Source organism: Piliocolobus tephrosceles, chromosome 19 (assembly GCF_002776525.5).
Source record: "Piliocolobus tephrosceles isolate RC106 chromosome 19, ASM277652v3, whole genome shotgun sequence".
Classification (NCBI taxonomy): Eukaryota; Metazoa; Chordata; class Mammalia; order Primates; family Cercopithecidae; genus Piliocolobus; species Piliocolobus tephrosceles.
In genome coordinates, this window is record NC_045452.1 from 25,594,171 (window position 1) to 25,613,482 (window position 19,312).

General features: G+C 37.9%; 1 protein-coding gene across 4 annotated transcripts in view; it reads right to left on the reverse strand.

The window, feature by feature from the left end:
* Positions 1-19,312, reverse strand: part of EFCAB6 (EF-hand calcium binding domain 6) — a 304,195-nt gene that overhangs the window by 188,352 nt on the left and 96,531 nt on the right. For all 4 annotated transcript variants that reach the window (XM_031934644.1, XM_031934643.1, XM_031934646.1 and 1 more), the window contains 2 exons: positions 13,321-13,445; positions 7,614-7,762 (listed from right to left, as the gene is read on the reverse strand). In XM_031934644.1, coding sequence (XP_031790504.1) covers positions 7,614-7,762; positions 13,321-13,445 — 274 coding nt within the window. The remainder of the gene's footprint in view (positions 1-7,613; positions 7,763-13,320; positions 13,446-19,312) is intronic.

Consider the following 19,312-nt stretch of genomic DNA (forward strand, 5'->3'; position numbering starts at 1 on the left):
GCAACTCCAAGACGCATAATTGTCAGATTCACCAAAGTTGAAATGAAGGAAAAAACATTAAGGGCAGCCAGAGAGAAAGGTCGGGTTACACACAAAGGGAAGCCCATCAGATTAACAGCAGATCTCTCGGCAGAAACTCTCCAAGCCAGAAGAGAGTGGGGGGCAATATTCAACATTCTTAAAGAAAAGAATTTTCAACCCAGAATTTCATATCCAGCCAAACTAAGTTTCATAAGTGAAGGAGAAATAAAATCCTTTACAGACAAGCAAATGCTTGGAGATTTTGTCACCACCAGGCCTGCCCTACAAGAGATCCTGAAGGAAGCACTAAACATGGAAAGGAACAACAGGTACCAGCCATTGCAAAAACATGTCAAAATGTAAAGTCCATCGATGCTAGGAAGAAACTGCATCAACTAGCGAGCAAAATAACCAGCTAATATCATAATGACAGGCTCAAGTTCACACATAACAATATTAACCTTAAATGTAAATGGACTAAATGGTCCAATTAAAAGACACAGACTGGCAAATTGGATAAAGAGTCAAGACCCATCAGTTTGCTGTATTCAGGAGACCCATCTCACATGCAGAGACACACATAGGCTCAAAATAAAGGGATGGAGGAAGATCTACCAAGCAAATGGAAAACAAAAAAAAGCAGGGGTTGCAATCCTAGTCTCTGATAAAACAGACTTTAAACCATCAAAGATTGAAAGAGACAAAGAAGGCCATTACATAATGGTAAAGGGATCAACTCATTAGGAAGAGCTAACTATCCTAAATATATATGCACCCAATACAGGAGCACCCAGATTCATAAAGCAAGTCCTTAGAGACTTACAAAGAGACTTAGACTCCCATACAATAATAATGGGAGACTTTAACACCCCACTGTCAACATTAGATAGATCAACGAGACAGAAAGTTAACAAGGATATCCAGGAATTGAACTCAACTCTGCACCAAGCAGACCTAATAGAAATCTACAGAACTCTCCACCCCAAATCAACAGAATATACATTCTTCTCAGCACCACATCGCACTTATTCCAAAATTGACCACATAGTTGGAAGTAAAGCACTCCTCAGCAAATGTAAAAGAACAGAAATTATAACAAACTGTCTCAGACCACAGTGCAATCACACTAGAACTCAGGACTAAGAAACTCAATCAAAACTGCTCAACTACATGGAAACTGAACAACCTGCTCCTGAATGACTACTGAGTACATAATGAAATGAAGGCAGAAATAAAGATGTTCTTTGAAACCAATGAGAACAAAGATACAACATTCCAGAATCTCTGGGACACATTTAAAGCATTGTGTAGAGGGAAATTTATAGCACTAAATGCCCACAAGAGAAAGCTAGAAAGATCTAAAATTGACACCCTAACATCACAATTAAAAGAACTAGAGAAGCAAGAGCAAACACATTCAAAAGCTAGCAGAAGCCAAGAAATAACTAAGATCAGAGCAGAACTGAAGGAGTTAGAGACACAAAAAACCCTCCAAAAAAATCAATGAATCCAGGAGCTGGTTTTTTGAAAAGATCAACAAAATTGATAGACCGCTAGCAAGACTAATAAAGAAGAAAAGAGAGAAGAATCAAATAGACGCAATAAAAAATGATAAAGGGGATATCACCACCAACCCCACAGAAATACAAACTACCATCAGAGAATACTATAAAAACCTCTACACAAATAAACTAGAAAACCTAGAAGAAATGGATAATTTCCTGGACACTTGAACTCTCCCAAGACTAAACCAGGAAGAAGTTGAATCCCTGAATAGGCTAATAGCAGGCTCTGAAATTGAGGCAATAATTAATAGCCTACCAACCAAAAAAAGTCCAGGACCAGATGGATTCACAGCCGAATTCTACCAGAGGTACATGGAGGAGTTGGTACCATTCCTTCTGAAACTATTCCAATCAACAGAAAAAGAGGGAATCCTCCCTAACTCATTTTATGAGGCCAACATCATCCTGATACCAAAGCCTGACAGAGACACAACAAAAAAAGAGAATTTTAGACCAATATCCCTGATAAGCATCGATGCAAAAATCCTCAATAAAATACTGGCAAACCGAATCCAGCAGCACATCAAAAAGCTTATCCACCATGATCAAGTGGGCTTCATCCCTGGGATGCAAGTCTGGTTCAACATATGCAAATCAATAAATGTAATCCAGCATATAAACAGAACCAAAGACAAAAACCACATGATTATCTCAATAGATGCAGAAAAGGCCTTCGACAAAATTCAACAGCCCTTCATGCTAAAAACTCTCAATAAATTCAGTATTGATGGAACGTATCTCAAAATAATAAGAGCTATTTATGACAAACCCACAGGCAATATCACACTGAATGGGCAAAAACTGGAAGCATTCCCTTTGAAAACTGGCATAAGACAGGGATGCACTCTCTCACCACTCTATTCAACATAGTGTTGGAAGTTCTGGCTAGGGCAATCAGGCAAGAGAAAGAAATAAAGGGTATGCAGTTAGGAAAAGAAGAAGTCAAATTGTCCCTGCTTGCAGATGACATGATTGTATATTTAGAAAAACCCACTGTCTCAGCCCAAAATCTCCTTAGGCCGATAAGCAACTTCAGCAAAGTCTCAGGATACAAAATCAATGTGCAAAAATCACAAGCATTCTTATATTCCAGTAACAGACAAACAGAGAGCCAAATCATGAATGAACTCCCATTCACAATAGCTTCAAAGAGAATAAAATACCTAGGAATCCAACTTACAAGGGATATAAAGGACCTCTTCAAGGAGAACTACAAATCACTGCTCAGTGAAATAAAAGAGGACACAAACAAATGGAAGAACATACCATGCTCATGGATAGGAAGAATCAATATTGTGAAAATGGCCATACTGCCCAAGGTAATTTATAGATTCAATACCATCCCCATTAAGCTACCAATGACTTTCTTCACAGAATTGGAAAAAACTGCTTTAAAGTTCATATGGAACCAAAAAAGACCCCGCATTGCCAAGACAATCCTAAGCCAAAAGAACAAAGCTGGAGGCATCATGCTACCTGACTTCAAACTATACTACAAGGCTACAGTAACCAAAACAGCATGGTACTGGTACCAAAACAGAGATATAGACCAATGGAACAGAACAGAGCCCTCAGAAATAATACCACATAAGCCCAGACAGAACCGTATGTGTTACCAGCAACCCTGAAATCTAGTGTAGGCTCAAAGGGAACAGGGTTTTAATGCCCATTTGGGGTTAGAAAACTTGTGATTGTGCAAGACTGGGAGTAGATTTGGCATAGCAGTGAACCAAAATCAATCCTAGAAAAATAGCCAAAATGCAGCCAAGAGATAAAGACAAGAAAAATATAAAAGACAGCTTAAGAGACATGAAGAATGAAATGGGAAGACCCAATATTTACGTAATGTAATAGGAGTTCCAGAAGAAAAGACCAGTGAGAATGGGGTGGAGACAATATTCAAAGAATCATAGCTGAGAACGTTCAAAAACTCTGAAAAATACAAATTCTCAGATTGCAATAGCAGGAGTGTGGGAAGGTTAAATAGACATCTATACCAAGATACATGGTAGGGAAACTGTAAAATCACCAAAAGAAATAAAATCTTAGATAAGAAATCACCTATAAAGGAAAACAGCAGACAAAATGACAGACAAACAGCAGAACCTCATAGCAACAGCAGAAGCCAGAAGACCGTGAAGAGCACCTTCGTGGTACTAAGAGGAGATAATTCTCAAACAAGAATTCTGTTCCCTGCTACATTTTCATTAAAGAGTAGGGCAAAATGAAGATATTTCTGAAAACAAAGACTGAACTAAATACTCACAGGACCTTGCCAAAAGGATTACCAAAGGATATACCTCAGGAAACTGACTCCAGAAGAAAGGAGTGAGGTTTGTGAGGCAGTGCTGAGCAAACAAACGGTAATCATGGGAAAACCTAAACAGGTATAGTCAAAAAAACAACAGTCATGAATGCAGGTCCCATCAAAACAAGGCGGAAGCAAAGCCCACGTCAATGACAACATGGAAGGTGAAGGTGCTTTTTCATTCAAGACAGTAGAAATACTGATTAACTTCAGACTTTATAAGTTTAGAACACAAGAGAATTTTAAGGAAAACCACTATAAGAATAGAAATAAAATATTTAAGTCTTAAAATGGTGGAAGGAAAAAAAAAAGAGTGATAAAGAAAACTAAAAAAAAAAAAAAAAAAAGAACGTTGGCCAGGCACAGTGGCTCACACCTGTAATCCCAGCACTTTGGGAGGCTGAGGTGGGCAAATCACCTGAGGTCAGGAGTTTGAGACCAGCCTGGCCAACATGGCAAAACCCTGTCTCTACTGAAAATCAAAAATTAGCTGGGCATGGTGGTACATGCCTGTAATCCCAGCTACCCGGTAGGCTGAGTCAGGAGAATCGCTTGAACCCAGGAGGCAGAGGCTGTGGTGAGCTGAGATCACGCCACTGCACTCCAGCTGGGTGACAGAGTGAGACTCTGTCTCAAAAAAAAAGAAAACTTAGCCAATACCAAACAAGAAAGACAAGGAATAAAGAAAAAAGAAGAAAGAGCAGAAGAAATAATAGTACAAAATAAGAGGTAGGGAGAAGAATTCAAACATATTGACCACAATGAATGAAAACAGACTAAACTTGACAGTTAAAAAAGCAAAGATGTTAATTTTGGAATTTTTTAAAAAATAGATATATACTATTTAATAAGAAATGCCTAAAATATCACAATAAAAGAGTAAAAAGTTGGAAAAAGATATACCGGACAAATACTAATTAAAACTGTTATAATTCAATAGCAGATAAGATAGACCACAAAAGGCATTCATAGGGATAAAAGGACTATGATATAATAGTAAAGGAAACGGTTGACCAGGAAGATATGACAAATCTGTACTTCCAGATATGTGTACCAGGAGAACGGTATATAATACAGCAGTCATGATATTAGCACTTGAATGTTCACTCTGCTATGGTTTCCAGTAACCTATTCCACTGGGAATTCAGGGTTAATGCAAAAAAGAGACTCAGAAATCCCTAGGTCCCTGGATAGAACAAGTTACAAGAACACCTCAGCCCTGGCCACCCTCAACCCCCAAAACACGCATTCTATGCACCCATCATATTCTTCATAGATATCATCACTCTGGCAAGTCTTTCTGGCTTGGGACGATTTGTTATTTATTTCTTCATTTTTTGAGACAGAGTCTCACTGTGTCGCCCAGGCTGGGGTGCAGTGGCGTGATCTTAGCTCACTGCAACCTCTGCCTCCTGGGTTCAAGCAATTCTCCCGCCTCAGCTGAGCCTCCCAAGTAGCTGGGATTACAGGTGCCCGCCACCATGCCCGGCTAATTTTTGTGTGTTTAGTAGAGATGGGGTTTCACCTTGTTGGCCAGGCTGGTCTCGAACTCCTGACCTCAGGTCATCTGCCTGCCTCGGCCTCCCAAAATGCTGGAATTACATGTATGAGCCACTGAACCCAGCCTTATTTCTTCATTTTTAGCATCTACCACCATGTCTGATACAGAAAGGCACTCAACAAATGTTAGCTGAATGACATTGTATGCATTCATTACCATTATAATTTTGAAGACTATGAAGCCAATATGAAAAATGTCTATAATATGCATTTCTATTTTAAAAAACACAATATAAAACTGTGATGCACTCTGATTACAAATATGTAAAGATTATATTTGTGTGTGAATACAAAAATGGAAGAGAATGTGGAACAATGAAAATAGTAAATTTGTTAGGTAAGGAGGATGGTGACTATTTGCTTTTACTTTTAATTATTGCTATTAAATTATTTGCATAATTTTGAAAATGAGATAAGAAGAAATGGTCGCATAAATTTTAGCGTTCCAAGAAAATAATTCCTTAAAAATGTCACCATGTGTAGACAGAACAAAAGAGCTGTTTTCTGAGCCATGGAAATATTTACTCCTAGGGCCAAACTTTGCTTTCACTCTAAAAGCCACAGTATTCATACATGGTGATTCTCTCTGGACATATAGGGAGCTGGCAAGGAAAGTGGGGTGCTGCGGGGAATGGATCCAGCTGCTGTAGCTTCATGCTGCATTTTCCATCCCCTTGTCTCATGCCTCTCCTTTCTAGGAAAACTGCAAGGCACCTATCAATTACCCAGAGTTTGACAGGACAATCTTTCCATTAGGTTCTACTCTACTTCCCCCCAGAAAAGGTTCTCTGTCTTACCTGGACAGAAAACCAGGTAAAGAGAATATTCCTAACCTAGATTGTGGTCTACATATACCATTTCAAATTGAATAGAACAGGGACCCTTGGAGAAATGGCTCATGCCAGGTCCCAGGCAAGGGATGTACAAGAAGAGCCTGGAACATTTGTCATACAGGAAAGCAAGGAAGTTGTCAAAGACTACCTGGTCACATCAACAGGATGTTGGAACCAACATGAAAATGCTCCCAGTGGCCAAGATGGAACAAATTGAGTATCAATATAACAGCTGTAATGAACTGACTGAGACACAAATATGTTTAAAGTCATGAGTCCATAATCATTATTAAGAAAAAATAATTTAAAAAAAAACACTCATTGTTCACTTTTGGAGGATGCTAGGGAACCAGTTCATTATTTTGGAAAGTAGGAAATGCAGAGAAAGAATCAAGGATATCCTGCCTTTCTTATACTAACTGTGTCTTGTTGTTACCAAATAGTTGGAGAGGGGAAGTTGTTATTACAGAAGTCCTCCAACTAGTAAGAGAAAAAGAAACGATAGATACAGAATGTCATCATTTTACGATCTCCAGTGAATGAATGGATCTAGGTATGATCAACAATGGTTGATAAGATCACGAAAAGGGAGACGGTCTATATATGTTTGCCACTACCTATGAAGTACTTCCTCCACACACACACACACACACAATGAACATGGGTCTGTACATCTATATCTAACTATCAATTTAGGGCAGGGAGTTAGGGGAGGGAGACAGGGAACATGTTAAATGTCACTGCGGGTTACAAGCAGTCAAATCCAGATTGTAAGAAAGCCCCCATAACGAACAACCCAGATTACTTCTAAAATTAAGAAATGGAGAGGAGGGCTATAGTTCTAAAAAGAATTGTGATAAATCAACCAGTTGTAACTACGGACTTAATTTGGATCCTGACTTAAATAAATTTAAATTAGAAAACATGAGGCAAGCAGTTAGATTTGAACCTTGACTGGATATTTATTAATATGATTGATAACTCTATTCGATGTGAAAACTGTATTTTTACCTTGTTTCTAAAAAGAGTTCTTATTTTTTAGAGAGAGAGGGAAATATGCTATCTGGTATTTATTTCAGAAATATCTGGGGTTGAAGAAAATGAGCAGGAATACAAATGAGATAATTGGCCAAGATTTGACCACTGTTGAAGCTGGGTAGTGGGTACATTCGTGGATTCACTATATTATTCTCTTTACTTCTGTATACGTTTTACATTTTCAGTAATAAAAAGTCTAAAACATTAATAAAAAATAAACGAAGCTGTGCCTTATTCTTACGGTTGACGTTTGAGGAAAAAATGTCAAGGAAACAATGAGACTCTTACCTTTTCATTAACTGGATAAAAATTCTTCTTGGTATTTGGTATATAAAGGTGTCCAGGACAATCTTTAGATAATTAAAAGACACGTAGCCACTTTTACAGGGGTCCCCTGCACTGAGGGCCTTTTCAATCTTTTCATAGGACTTTGAAAGCTGTAATAAATTGAAATTAGAGTGTGGCGTTCATAAATATCAACTTCATGGAGCTATTCAACCATTTTATTTTTACCAAAAACCTCTTCACATTTTTCTCTCCAAAAACTGATCAAAAAGGTTACTATGGCATGTACTGAACTTCAAATGTTTAATTGATGAGCTCACTACAAAACAGTTTTCCCAGTCACAGCTACTCAAGTGACAAGGCAGACACGTTTCTCAGGGAAAAACAGCACATAGAAGAGCTCCACCTCAAATTTCAGAGCTAAAAATACTTGCTGGATCTGCCGGTTTGATACATCTTCCTTAATACACTTTCAAGCTTTTCCCTACTGTGAGCCCATGCTAATGCTTCTCCTAATTCAGTCAGGCCAATCAAACAAAAAAGCTGCTAATATTTTATTAAAAATACAAGTAGCTTTTACAGTAAGGAAAATTATTAATGTAAGGACTGCATAAACAGAATATACATTGGACATTTCTTTAATCATTCTTTTTTTAAATGAGGAATTACAAAGAACCTGGGTGAACGAGCTTGCTTATGGGGCTTCTAAAATGCAGTAACGTAGGTTAACCACTGATTTTTATATGACTCATAAAAATACTGTGAAGATTGGTTTTATTTCCAAAGGTTTTCCTGCTGTTTATTATTGAGTAATAACAATATTCTCCAGTATCTTCAACCATCCCACTTTGTCTGAATTCAATTTTTTCCTGCTAACTGGGATGAGAAGATAAACAAAATCACCAACAACTTGGTACAAAAGGTTACTTTCTTAAAGAGCTGCTGCAACATGGAAATGTGTGTACAAGAATCTCGATCCACTAAAGGAATAAGAAGCAGAATCACTAAATTTTCCTTAGTGTGTATAGGAATATTGGTATCTAAAGGGAAACATCTTTAATAAAAATATTTAGAGATCTAAATTTATTAGAAAGGACCTAAGCTTCTTAGAAAGTTGCATAAAATTCACCCAAAGTGCAGCTAAATTTGTCCATTTCTCTTTCAGGGAGGTGGACTGCACCTGATACACTGCCTGGGGGAAGACTTGCAGAGAGAAGCAAGAGGCAAGAGCCTGGCATGGAGCGGAGGCTCAGTGCAGTTACTGGATTGATAAAACCCTTTTTTTTTTTTTTTTTTTTTTTTTTGAGACGGAGTCTCGCTCTGTCTCTCAGGCTGGAGTGCAGTGGCGTGATCTCTGCTCACTGCAAGCTCCGTCGCCTCCCAGGTTCACGCCATTCTCCTGCCTCAGCCTCCCGAGAAGCTGGGACTACAGGCGCCCGCCACCACGCCCGGCTAATTTTTTTGTATTTTTGGTAGAGACGGGGTTTCACCGTGTTCGCCAGGATGGTCTCCATCTCCTGACCTCGTGATCCGCCCGCCTTAGCCTCCCCAAGTGCTGGGATTACAGGCGTGAGCCACCGCACCTGGCCAGTAAAACCCATTTTTAATGTCTTAATGATATTTGGTTTTCCATACTTTTTTTTTCTTCTGGAGAGTGCTTCTGCGATGATCAAGAGTTTTTAGAAAAAGGGTAAGGTATGAAACCGAAATACTGTCTTTGTGACAAATACAACTTTTTGGAAATTTTCATTGTTACTGTTTATATAGAAAGTACAAGCCTTTGTTTAAAAAATGCAAGCAATTCAGCAAAGTATAAAGAAGGAAATAAAAATACCTGGTAGTCTCACCTTCACATACCATCATATTCTTGATGGAAAAGCCAAGGGTACATCCATTTTCCATCTTCATATGTTTAGGTTTTATAAATGTTTCCTTGATCTTAAATCTAAATGAGGTCCCTATTGTTATTCTCTCTCATAACACCCTGGTCTTTTTCATCATTCCACTAAAAAAAATTGTATTCATGACTTTTTACTTGTTTAATAACTCTCTCCCTGATATAAGGTAATGTGATCTCTATACAAGCAGAGATCGTATCTGTTTTGTTCACAAATAATTATCTATAATGAAGCACATTATTGGCATGTGGTCGGCACTCAATAAATATTTATTAAAAGTGGATATATTTTTATCAAAAAGTTGCAAAAAGTTATAAAATATTAAAAGCTGTTCAACACATTAGTAAAAAGTGAAATAAACAAAAATTATAGCTGAGATAGCATTTCATCTGCATCAGACTGGCAGAAATGTACAAGCTTAGCAGTATCAAGTGCTGGGGGAACGTGGAACGGCAGGAGTGCTCATGTGCTTCCGGTGGGAGTGTAAATCAATATGGTGGCAAGCAATAGGATACCGTCCATTGAGCCTGAGGGGCGTGTTCTCTACAACCCAGCTCACAACTCCACTCCTAGGTGTAATTCCCAGAGAAGCCTTGGCACCTGTGGACCAGAAGCTAAGCTTACAACCACTTATGGTGGCACTGTTTGGATTGGCATACAACAGGAAGCAATCCAAATATCCATCCACAGGGAGAATGTATAACTTATAAAATCTTTAGGTAAGGGAAACTGTACAGCAGTGAAAATGATAACACAGCTATACCCATGAGTGAATCTCATCCTGGGCACAAACAGGATGAAAATAAATGGTTTTGCAACTATGCCAACATATGATGGGAAAAAGAGAAAGAAGGGTCAGGCAAAGACAAAGAACCCAGAACGGAAGAAGACAGAATATGGAAGAATATGAACACATCCCCTGCAAAAATTTCATGTCACAAAAAGCAACTAAATTAGAAAATCAATTAATTAAAAGCAAATATTGAAAATGATAAAATAACTTTTTAGAAATTTTCATTGAGAAGAGAAGGAATATTTCAAAGCTAAGAAAATAGAAAACAAAAATAGCACCATTACAGGAACTAATAAATTAGACACAGCAAGAATAAGAGGCAAGGATGAGATTTAAATTAGTATTAAAGGAGTGCTGTGGAAGAATCTCAATGAAGCAGAGGAAAGGGACAAAAGAATTCAATCAACTTGAGAGAAGATGACAGCTATCAAGGAGAGGCAAAGATGATCCAATATAAGGATAACAGGGACTACTGTGGAAGGAAGGAAGAAGGAGGAAGGGAGAGAGAGGAGATGATTTTAGTACTATGGCACAGTATCCATTGCTTGCCACCACATTGATTTTCCTGAAACAAAGGAAGAACTGAATCTGTACATCACACTGTGTTCCAGGAAACTTTGTCAAAATGCTCCACGCCGAGATACAGCTTCATTTTGCTTTGTTAATTTCAAGGATCAAGAAAAAAAAAAAAAAAAAAAAAAAAAAAAAGAGCTTCAGGAATCCAGGTAAAAAAAGAAACCACCTACAAGGGGGAAAGAAATCTGGTTGATCCCAGGTTATTTTCACAGCAACAACCAATGCTGGAAGACAATGGAAAAAATATTTACAACATTACAAGGAAAAGAAAGCATGATGGAAGGATTATAGCCAGCCAACTTGCTGTTCAAGTATAAAAGCAAAAGGCACATAGTTTCAACTATGAAAAAAACAAAGGGAATAAGGCACCCATGGGCCTTTCTTAAGGAAATTACTTGACAGTGAAATCCAGCCAACCAAAAAATAAATCAAAATAAAGGACTCTGAGAGGGATAAACTGTGATCAGTGCTGCACTGTCGTGATGCACATTAAATTCATGCAAATATCAAACAAAGTCAAAACAAAAGGGGGAATGATGGCAACGGAACAGAATAGAAATATTATAAACTCAGCTAAGGACAAACTATAAAGAGCAAAAATGGTGGGTGGGAGGGAGGCGTAGGAAGAAACCAGTGCCCGTCACTTCGAGTTTCCTAGCAGAAAGCCGGCCCATACTGTCTGAAATGGAAACATCCTTCAAAACATAGTTCCTCCAGCTCTTCATAGCTTTTTAAATCCCTTTTCTCGCCTCAAAGTCCCTTTGGGGACCTCGCTCAAAGTCCCTTCGAGGACCTCATACGTCTTGCGGGAATGAAATGCTCACCCAGAGTTCAGAAGTGTCTCTGCTTTCCCTTGAGGACAGCGTTGCAGGGTTAAGGGCAGGGACTGGATACGCCTGCACTGCGTGGGCTGTTTACACTCAGCCCCAGGACTCAGCTGGACTCATTTAACCTATTCATGCCTCAGTGTCTTCAGCTGGGATGATCACAGTGCACTCGCTGCTCATGGGGCTGCTGTGAAGACTGAACAGACCACCAGGAAAGCACAGGCAACATCCCAGAAAAGAGTTAATTATGATGGTGACGGTCACATTTCCTTTTCTTCTGGGAAATTTAAATTAAATATGTTTTATTTTTAAAAAGGAGTATGATCCTCTTCTTATAAAATTATTTCTATCTATGTCTCCACCTACCCACTGATGCAGCCGTCCCTCCATACACGAATAAAGAGAGGTCCAGAATTATGTTCACCAAATGTTGCCTTTGATTCTTTCTGGGTGGTGGATTGTGAATAGTTTATTACTTTCTTCTTTGTACTTTTTAGAATTGCTTACATTTTTTTTTTTTGCAATGGTCATGTTTTTATGAAAACAAGAAAGTCATTAACAACAACTAGAGAAAACAAATTTAACCAAATTACCCACAAATACGACAGTGCTCACTTCTCCAACAATCTTATCGACACTGGCCTTGTGAGTTCTTCCTGCATTGACATCCCTCTATTGAACATTTATATTAATAATATGTAAAAGTTTTATGAATGTTGGGAATTATTCATCTGTCATTTATGTTGCACATATTGTGCCAAGTTTATCATATGTTTATACAAAGTTTTGCTGTATAAAGGATTTTTCATTTTTCTGAAGTTAAATTTTATCAGTCTTTTTCTTTAAGGCTTTTGGGCTTTACTTCATGCTTACAAGAGATTCTAAATTTCAAGATTAACAAATGTTTACCCGCATTACTTAAATTTAAATCGTTGATGAGGATAGAATTTATTTTTGGTTAAGAGTGGAAGGTTATAAGATTCGTTCCCCAAAATGGCTGGATAGCAAATTATCTCAATAATAATTACCAAATAGGCCTCTCTCACTACACTTTATTGAAATGCTTCATATCACAGGCTAAGTTCACATATAAAGAGTGGTTCATTAGCCAACTATCCTTTTAAATCCATTTGAATGTCCATTGCTGCACCAATGCCATATTGTCTTAATTATTATGCCTTAACAAAATAATTTATATGTGTAGAATAAGTCCTCTATTATAATTTTTCAAAAGAAAAAATATATATTCTAATATAGGAAGAGCGGGCATTAATACTAAATCTTCCAATCCAAGAGTCAGAAAAGACCTCTTCACTTATTCATGTTTTCCTTTACGTTACTCAATAAAGTTGCATTATTTCTTTATAAGTCTTATTAGAGTTAGTATGTGAGTAGCACAAAGGATGTACTTAAAAATTAATTTCACATCACCATCACTATTATCGATGATCAATGTATTGCTGTTATTGGGAGGTAGGAGGGGTCTCAGTATTGGGGGGGACATAGGTAGGATCGAAACAAATTTTAGAAATAATGTGTAAACCTAACAGTTTTCCATATTGTCTACTTTGCTGTGTTTACTCTGTAGGTTACTGTGGCTTAGGAAAACATCTTACTTCTAGACAAAAGTTCCTCTCAATTTCATCCAAGGAGTAGTTTCTCCAGGTATCTTCAGATGATGCAGAACTGAGCAAACGCTCCTTTTTGGAATTTTTGGCTTGTTGATTCTCCAATGAGACCTCTATTGAAACAAAATAGCTTTAGCTTATCAACACTGTCAAAGGTTAGACATTTAAATATTGTTACATTTTAATCATTACCTGTTTGGTAAAAAAGTAAGGCTTGAATAAACCAAGAAAATGATGAACCATCTGATTAATGGTGTTGAAATAACTGGCTAAACATTTTGGAAAAAATGAAAGTAATCATCTACTCACTATCTTACTCTAGGATAAACACTAGATAGAGTGAAATGCACACTAAATAGAATAATAAAACCATAAAAATAGAAGAAAATTAAGATGACTATTACATACTGCATAATCTTTGTGTGAGAAAGCCTTGCCAAGGAAAACACTAAAGCCAGAATTTATTTAAATAAAGGATAAGTCTGACAACATAAATACTTGATTTTTGTTTGGTTAAAAAAGAAGGCACAAGTTAACGTGAAAAAATAATGAGTGGAGAAGAACTATTGTTAATATCCATGAGAAATACAGGTTAATTTTCATAATATATGAGTGGCTCTTATGAATCAATAAAATAAACATCCAATAGAACAGCAGACTAAGGTTATAGACAGATGATTCACATAAAAAGAATTTTAAAGCATCCAATAAATATATGGACTACTCAAGCTCACTGATAATTTTTAAAGTCTAATTAAAACAAGTTAACATTTTTTTTCTACTTGTCAAATAGGCAAGGAGTAAAGGGAATAATAAGAACCAGTTCTGGCTTGTGTATAAAAACTTGGTACTTGAATATGCTTAAATCCTTTTCTAGAGCTTTGTACTCATAGAATAATAGGGCCACTCACCGAATTCACATGGATAAGGATATTTGCACTTTTCTTTATAAGAGAAAAAAATGAAACAATCTAAATGCCCATTCATAGAAGATGAATTTTATAAATGAATGGTTCATCAAGCCTATGAAATACTACACAGACTTTAAAAACAAAGATACATGTCTAAATTAACAGATGTGGGAAATGTTCTTTGCTATATATTGCCTCATGATTTTAAAGGAATAATTAGCATAATTTCATTTTAACACTTACGTTGTATATCTTTCTATCCATCCATCCATCCATCCATCCATCCATCCATCCATCCATCCATCCATCCATCCATCCATCCATGTAAGCATCAGAAACAAAATCTGAGAGGATACTTCATGAAAAAGAATATGGTGGTAGGATTCAGGTAGTAGAATTATATGGGATTGTTATTTAGTGTTTTGTTTTCTGGCTTTTTTGAAACAAGCATGTATTATTTTTATAACAAAAGAGAATGAAATAAATCTAAAATATAGCCATTTTCTTTCTCAAAGTTGACTGCAAAGAATCACAAACGGTTTCCCAGATTTATTTCCTAAAATGTCTGCAAATACGCTTCAGCCAAATTAAGCACACTTAATTCAGCTGCAGTTAACAAACTGCCAGTCATCTGGAATTCTATTTCCTAGCTCCAAAAAAGAGAAAGGGGAGGAAAAAAAAAATCCCTCTATACAATAAAAGACAAAGCTGATCTTTAGAACTTGGTCATGGCCAGGCATAGTGGCTTATGCCTGTAATCTCAGCACTTTGGGAGGCCAAGCCCGGCAGATCACCTGAGGTCAGGAGTTTGAGACCAACCTGGCCAACATGGTGAAACCCCGTTTCTACTGAAAATACAAAAATGAGCTGGGCATGGCGGCCCACTCCTATAGTCCCAGCTACTCGGGAGGCTGAGTCAGGAGGACTGCTTGAACCTGGAAGGCAGAGGTTGCAGTGAGCTGAGATCATGCCACTGCACTCTAGCCTGGTGACAGAGAGAGGCTCCATCTCAAATAATAGCAATAATAATAATAATAATTTAATAACAACAAATTTGGTCTTGATCTGGAATTCTATAGCCACAGTGGGCTTGGGCATTTGAAACCTGGGGTCTCAGGACATTCGAGCTGTGAGGGCCCTCGCTGAAAGATGAGGAAGCCGTGTCACAGAAGCGGGACCTGAAGTGGTCCAGCACACAGAGGCCTCCAGCCCCTCTTGGACACATCCTGTTCTCAGTCCACCTGTAACACTGGTGCTCTCATGGCACATCTTGGGAAGCCCACTGGGGCTCTGTTTAAACAACATGTCTGGATCGGAAGGGTGGAGAAGGGGTTAGGGTATGAGGCCTGCCCTGGGGAGCTCCCGGCTCGCGGGTCTGTGCACATGCCCTGTGGCTGCTCTCACGGGCTGACAGCACTGACTGACAGCACTCAGTACGGTGTATTCAGTGACGCCTCTCTCACCATAATTCTACCAGCTTTCATTCTCCAGGGCAGCTTGATAATGCCTGCAACCTTCTGATTTTCTCAAAATTTCCTCTGAAGGATGATGCTACCTGATGTGACACTGGGTAGAGAAGCAATCCAAAGCTTGCAGTGTGGTTTACGTTCGCTGCAGGCGAAAGGAAATCTGCTCCCCAGCATCGTTCTTCACGTGCCCAAATAGATGGTGCTTTTTATAAGCAAGATAGTGGTGGCTTATTGAGAACACAAATGGAACCAAAACAGAAGTTCACAAAATTAATAGAGTACATTGTTCCATATTTAGAAAAGCCAGAGATAAAAGGTTGCTGCAAATATATGAACTAGCGACTCTCTTATAGAGGTGAAAACAGCATCAAATCTCTAACCAGCTCTTGGTAATTTGTTCTTATATAACATATTTTTCCCCAAAAAATCTGCTGACTGGCTCTGCCACTTACTAGCTATGCAATGGTGTGCTTTTGTTTCCTTATTTGCAAGAAGAGATAGAAAACAGTACCTTTGTCATGGAATTGCTACCTGTATTAGATGAGCTGATAGAGGTACATGCCTGGCACGTGGTAGATATTCAGTATGTGTTAGCTACGTATTGATTCATAATACTGTTTCAATGATAGGAGTCATGGAAGAGCAGTATCAATCAGAGTCAGAAAACTCAGAACTTAGATGACAGAAATCAGGAGCATATTACAAAAAACATTATGTCAGGTATAAAACGTTGTATTATTAACTAATAGTCACCATGAAATTTGCTAAGAGAATAGATGTTAAGTGTTCTCACGACACACAAAAAAAGGTATCCATGTGAGGTGATGGAGGTGTTAACTAATTTATTATAATGAACATTTCACAATGTATATGAACATCAAATCATCACATTGTATATCTTAAATATATACAATTTTAACTCGTCAATTATATCTCATTAAAGCTGAAAAAAAATCGTTTCAGAAATGAAGACTAGGCTGGGCTGAAGGAAAGGGAAGGAAAAAGGAAAGGAAAGGAGACTAAGCTAGGCACGGTGGCTTACACATGTAATCCCAGCACTTTGAGAGACCGAGGCAGGAAGCCAGGAGTTCAAGACCAGCATGGGCAACAAAGCAGAACCTGTCTCTACAAAAGAGTAAAAAAAAAAAAAATTAGCCAGGCACAGTAGCATGTACCTGTGGTCCAAGCTACTAGGGAGGCTAAGGCAGGAGAACTGCTTGAGCCCAGGAGTTCAAAGCTGCAGTGAGCTATGATCATACCATTGCACTCCCACCTGGGTGACAGAGTAAGACCCTGTCTCTAAAAATAAAATAAAGTAAGAAATGAAGACTAAACTAAAAGAAACACAAGATCAAATAAACACAATAGTAATAGAAGGTGAAATAAAAGTTACATCATGGAAGGAAACAAAGAAGGGAGAGAGGGAGGAAAAGAGAGAGGAAGGGAGGGAGGAAGAAAGTAAGAAAAAAGGGAGGAAGAAGGACTTGTGAGGAAGTTATGGTATAGAAGAGAAGAGAGGGGGAAAAAAGATCCTATCTTTTGGATGGGGGATCCAAAAGATCCAATACACATGATATGAATCACTGAGAAGAAAACCAAACAATGGAATGGAAAAAATACTAAAAATCACAGTTCAGGAAATTAAAGAGGAAGTCCTAGCCAGAGGAATCAGGCAAGAGAAAGAAAGAAAAGGCACCCACATAGGAAAAGAAGAAGTCAAACTATCTTTCTTTGCTGACAATATGATTCTATATCTAGAAAACCCTAAAGACTCTGCCAAAAGTCTCCTAGAACTGATAAATCATTTTAGCAAGGTTTCAGTACACAAAATCAATGTACAAAAATCAGTCGCATTTCTATACATCAATAATGTCCAGACTGAGAGTCAAATCAAGAATACAATCCCATGTACAATAGCCACAAAGAAAATAAAATACCTGAGAATACAGCTAACCAAAGAGGTGAAAGATCTCTACAAGGAGAAGTACAAAACACTGCTGAAAGAAATTAGGGATGACACAAATAAGTGAAAAAATATTCTATGCTTATGGATTGAAAGAATCAATATCATTAAAATGGCCATACTGCCCAAAGCAATTAACAGATTCCATGCAATTCCAATCTAGCTACCAACGTCACTCTTCAAGAATTAGAAAAAGCTATCCTAAAATTCATATGGAACAACAAACAAAACAAAACAAAACCCAAAGCCCAAATAACCAAAGCAATCCTAAGCAAAAAGAACAAAGCTGAAGGCATCACTCTACCCAACTTCAAACTACACTATAAGACTATAGAAACCAAAACAGCATGATACTGGTACAAAAATAGACACATAGGCAAATGGAACAGAATAGGAAATTCAGAAATAAAGTCACCCACTTAAAACATCTGATCTTTGACAAGGCAGACAAAAATAAGCAATGGAGAAAGTTTTCCCTATTAAATAAATAGTACTGGGATAACAGGCTATCCAGATGCAGAAGAATGAATCTGGACCCTTACCTTTCACCATATATAAAAATTAACTCAAGATGGATGAAAGAATTAAATGGAAGACCTCAAACTATAAAAATCTAGAAGAAAAACTGGGAAATACCCTTCTCAACACCAACCCTGGCAAAGAATTTTTGGCTAAGTCCCCAAAAGCAATTGCAACAAAAATAAAAATTGATAAGTGGGACCTTCTTAAACTAAAGAACTTTTCTGCACAGCAAAAGAAACTTATCAATAAACAGACAACCTACAGAATGGGAGAAAATATTTGAAAAGTATACATCTGACAAAGTCCTAATATCTAAAATCTATAAGGAATTTAAACACAATATCAACAAGCAGAAAACAAATAGCCCCATTGAAAAATGGGCAGAGGACATGAACAGACACCTCTCAAAAGAAGAAGACATACGCATGGCCAACAAACATATGAAAAAATGCTTATAATCACTAATTATCAGAGAAATGCAAATTGAAGCCACAATGAGATACCATCTTACACCAGTCAGATTGGCTATTATTAAAAAGTCAAAAAGGTGGGGCGTGGTGGCTCATGCCTGTAATCCCAGCACTTTGGGAGGCCGAGGTGGGCAAATCATGAGGTCAAGAGATCGAGACCATCCTGGTCAACATGGTGAAACCCCATCTCTACTTTAAAAAAAAAAAAAAAAAAAAAACTAAAATTAGCTAGGCGTGGTGGCGTGCACCTGTAGTCCCAGCTACTTAGGAGGATAAGGCAGGAGAATCATTTGAACCCGGAAGGCAGAGGTTGCAGTGAGCCAGGATTGCGCCACTGCACTCCAGCCTGACGAGACTCTGTCTCAAAAAAAAAAAAAAGTCAAAAAACAACAGATGCTGGCAAGGCTGCAGAGAAAAGGGAACACTTAGGCATTGTTGGTGGGAATGTAAATCAGTTCAGCTACTGTGGAAAGCAGTTTGGAGATTTCTCAAAGAATTTAAAGCAGAGCTACTATTCAACCCAGTAATCCAATTACTGGGCATATATATCTAGTGGAAAATAGATTATTATGCCAACAAGACACATGCACTCATATGTTCATTGTTCATTCACCAGAGCAAAGACATGGAATCAACATAGGCGCC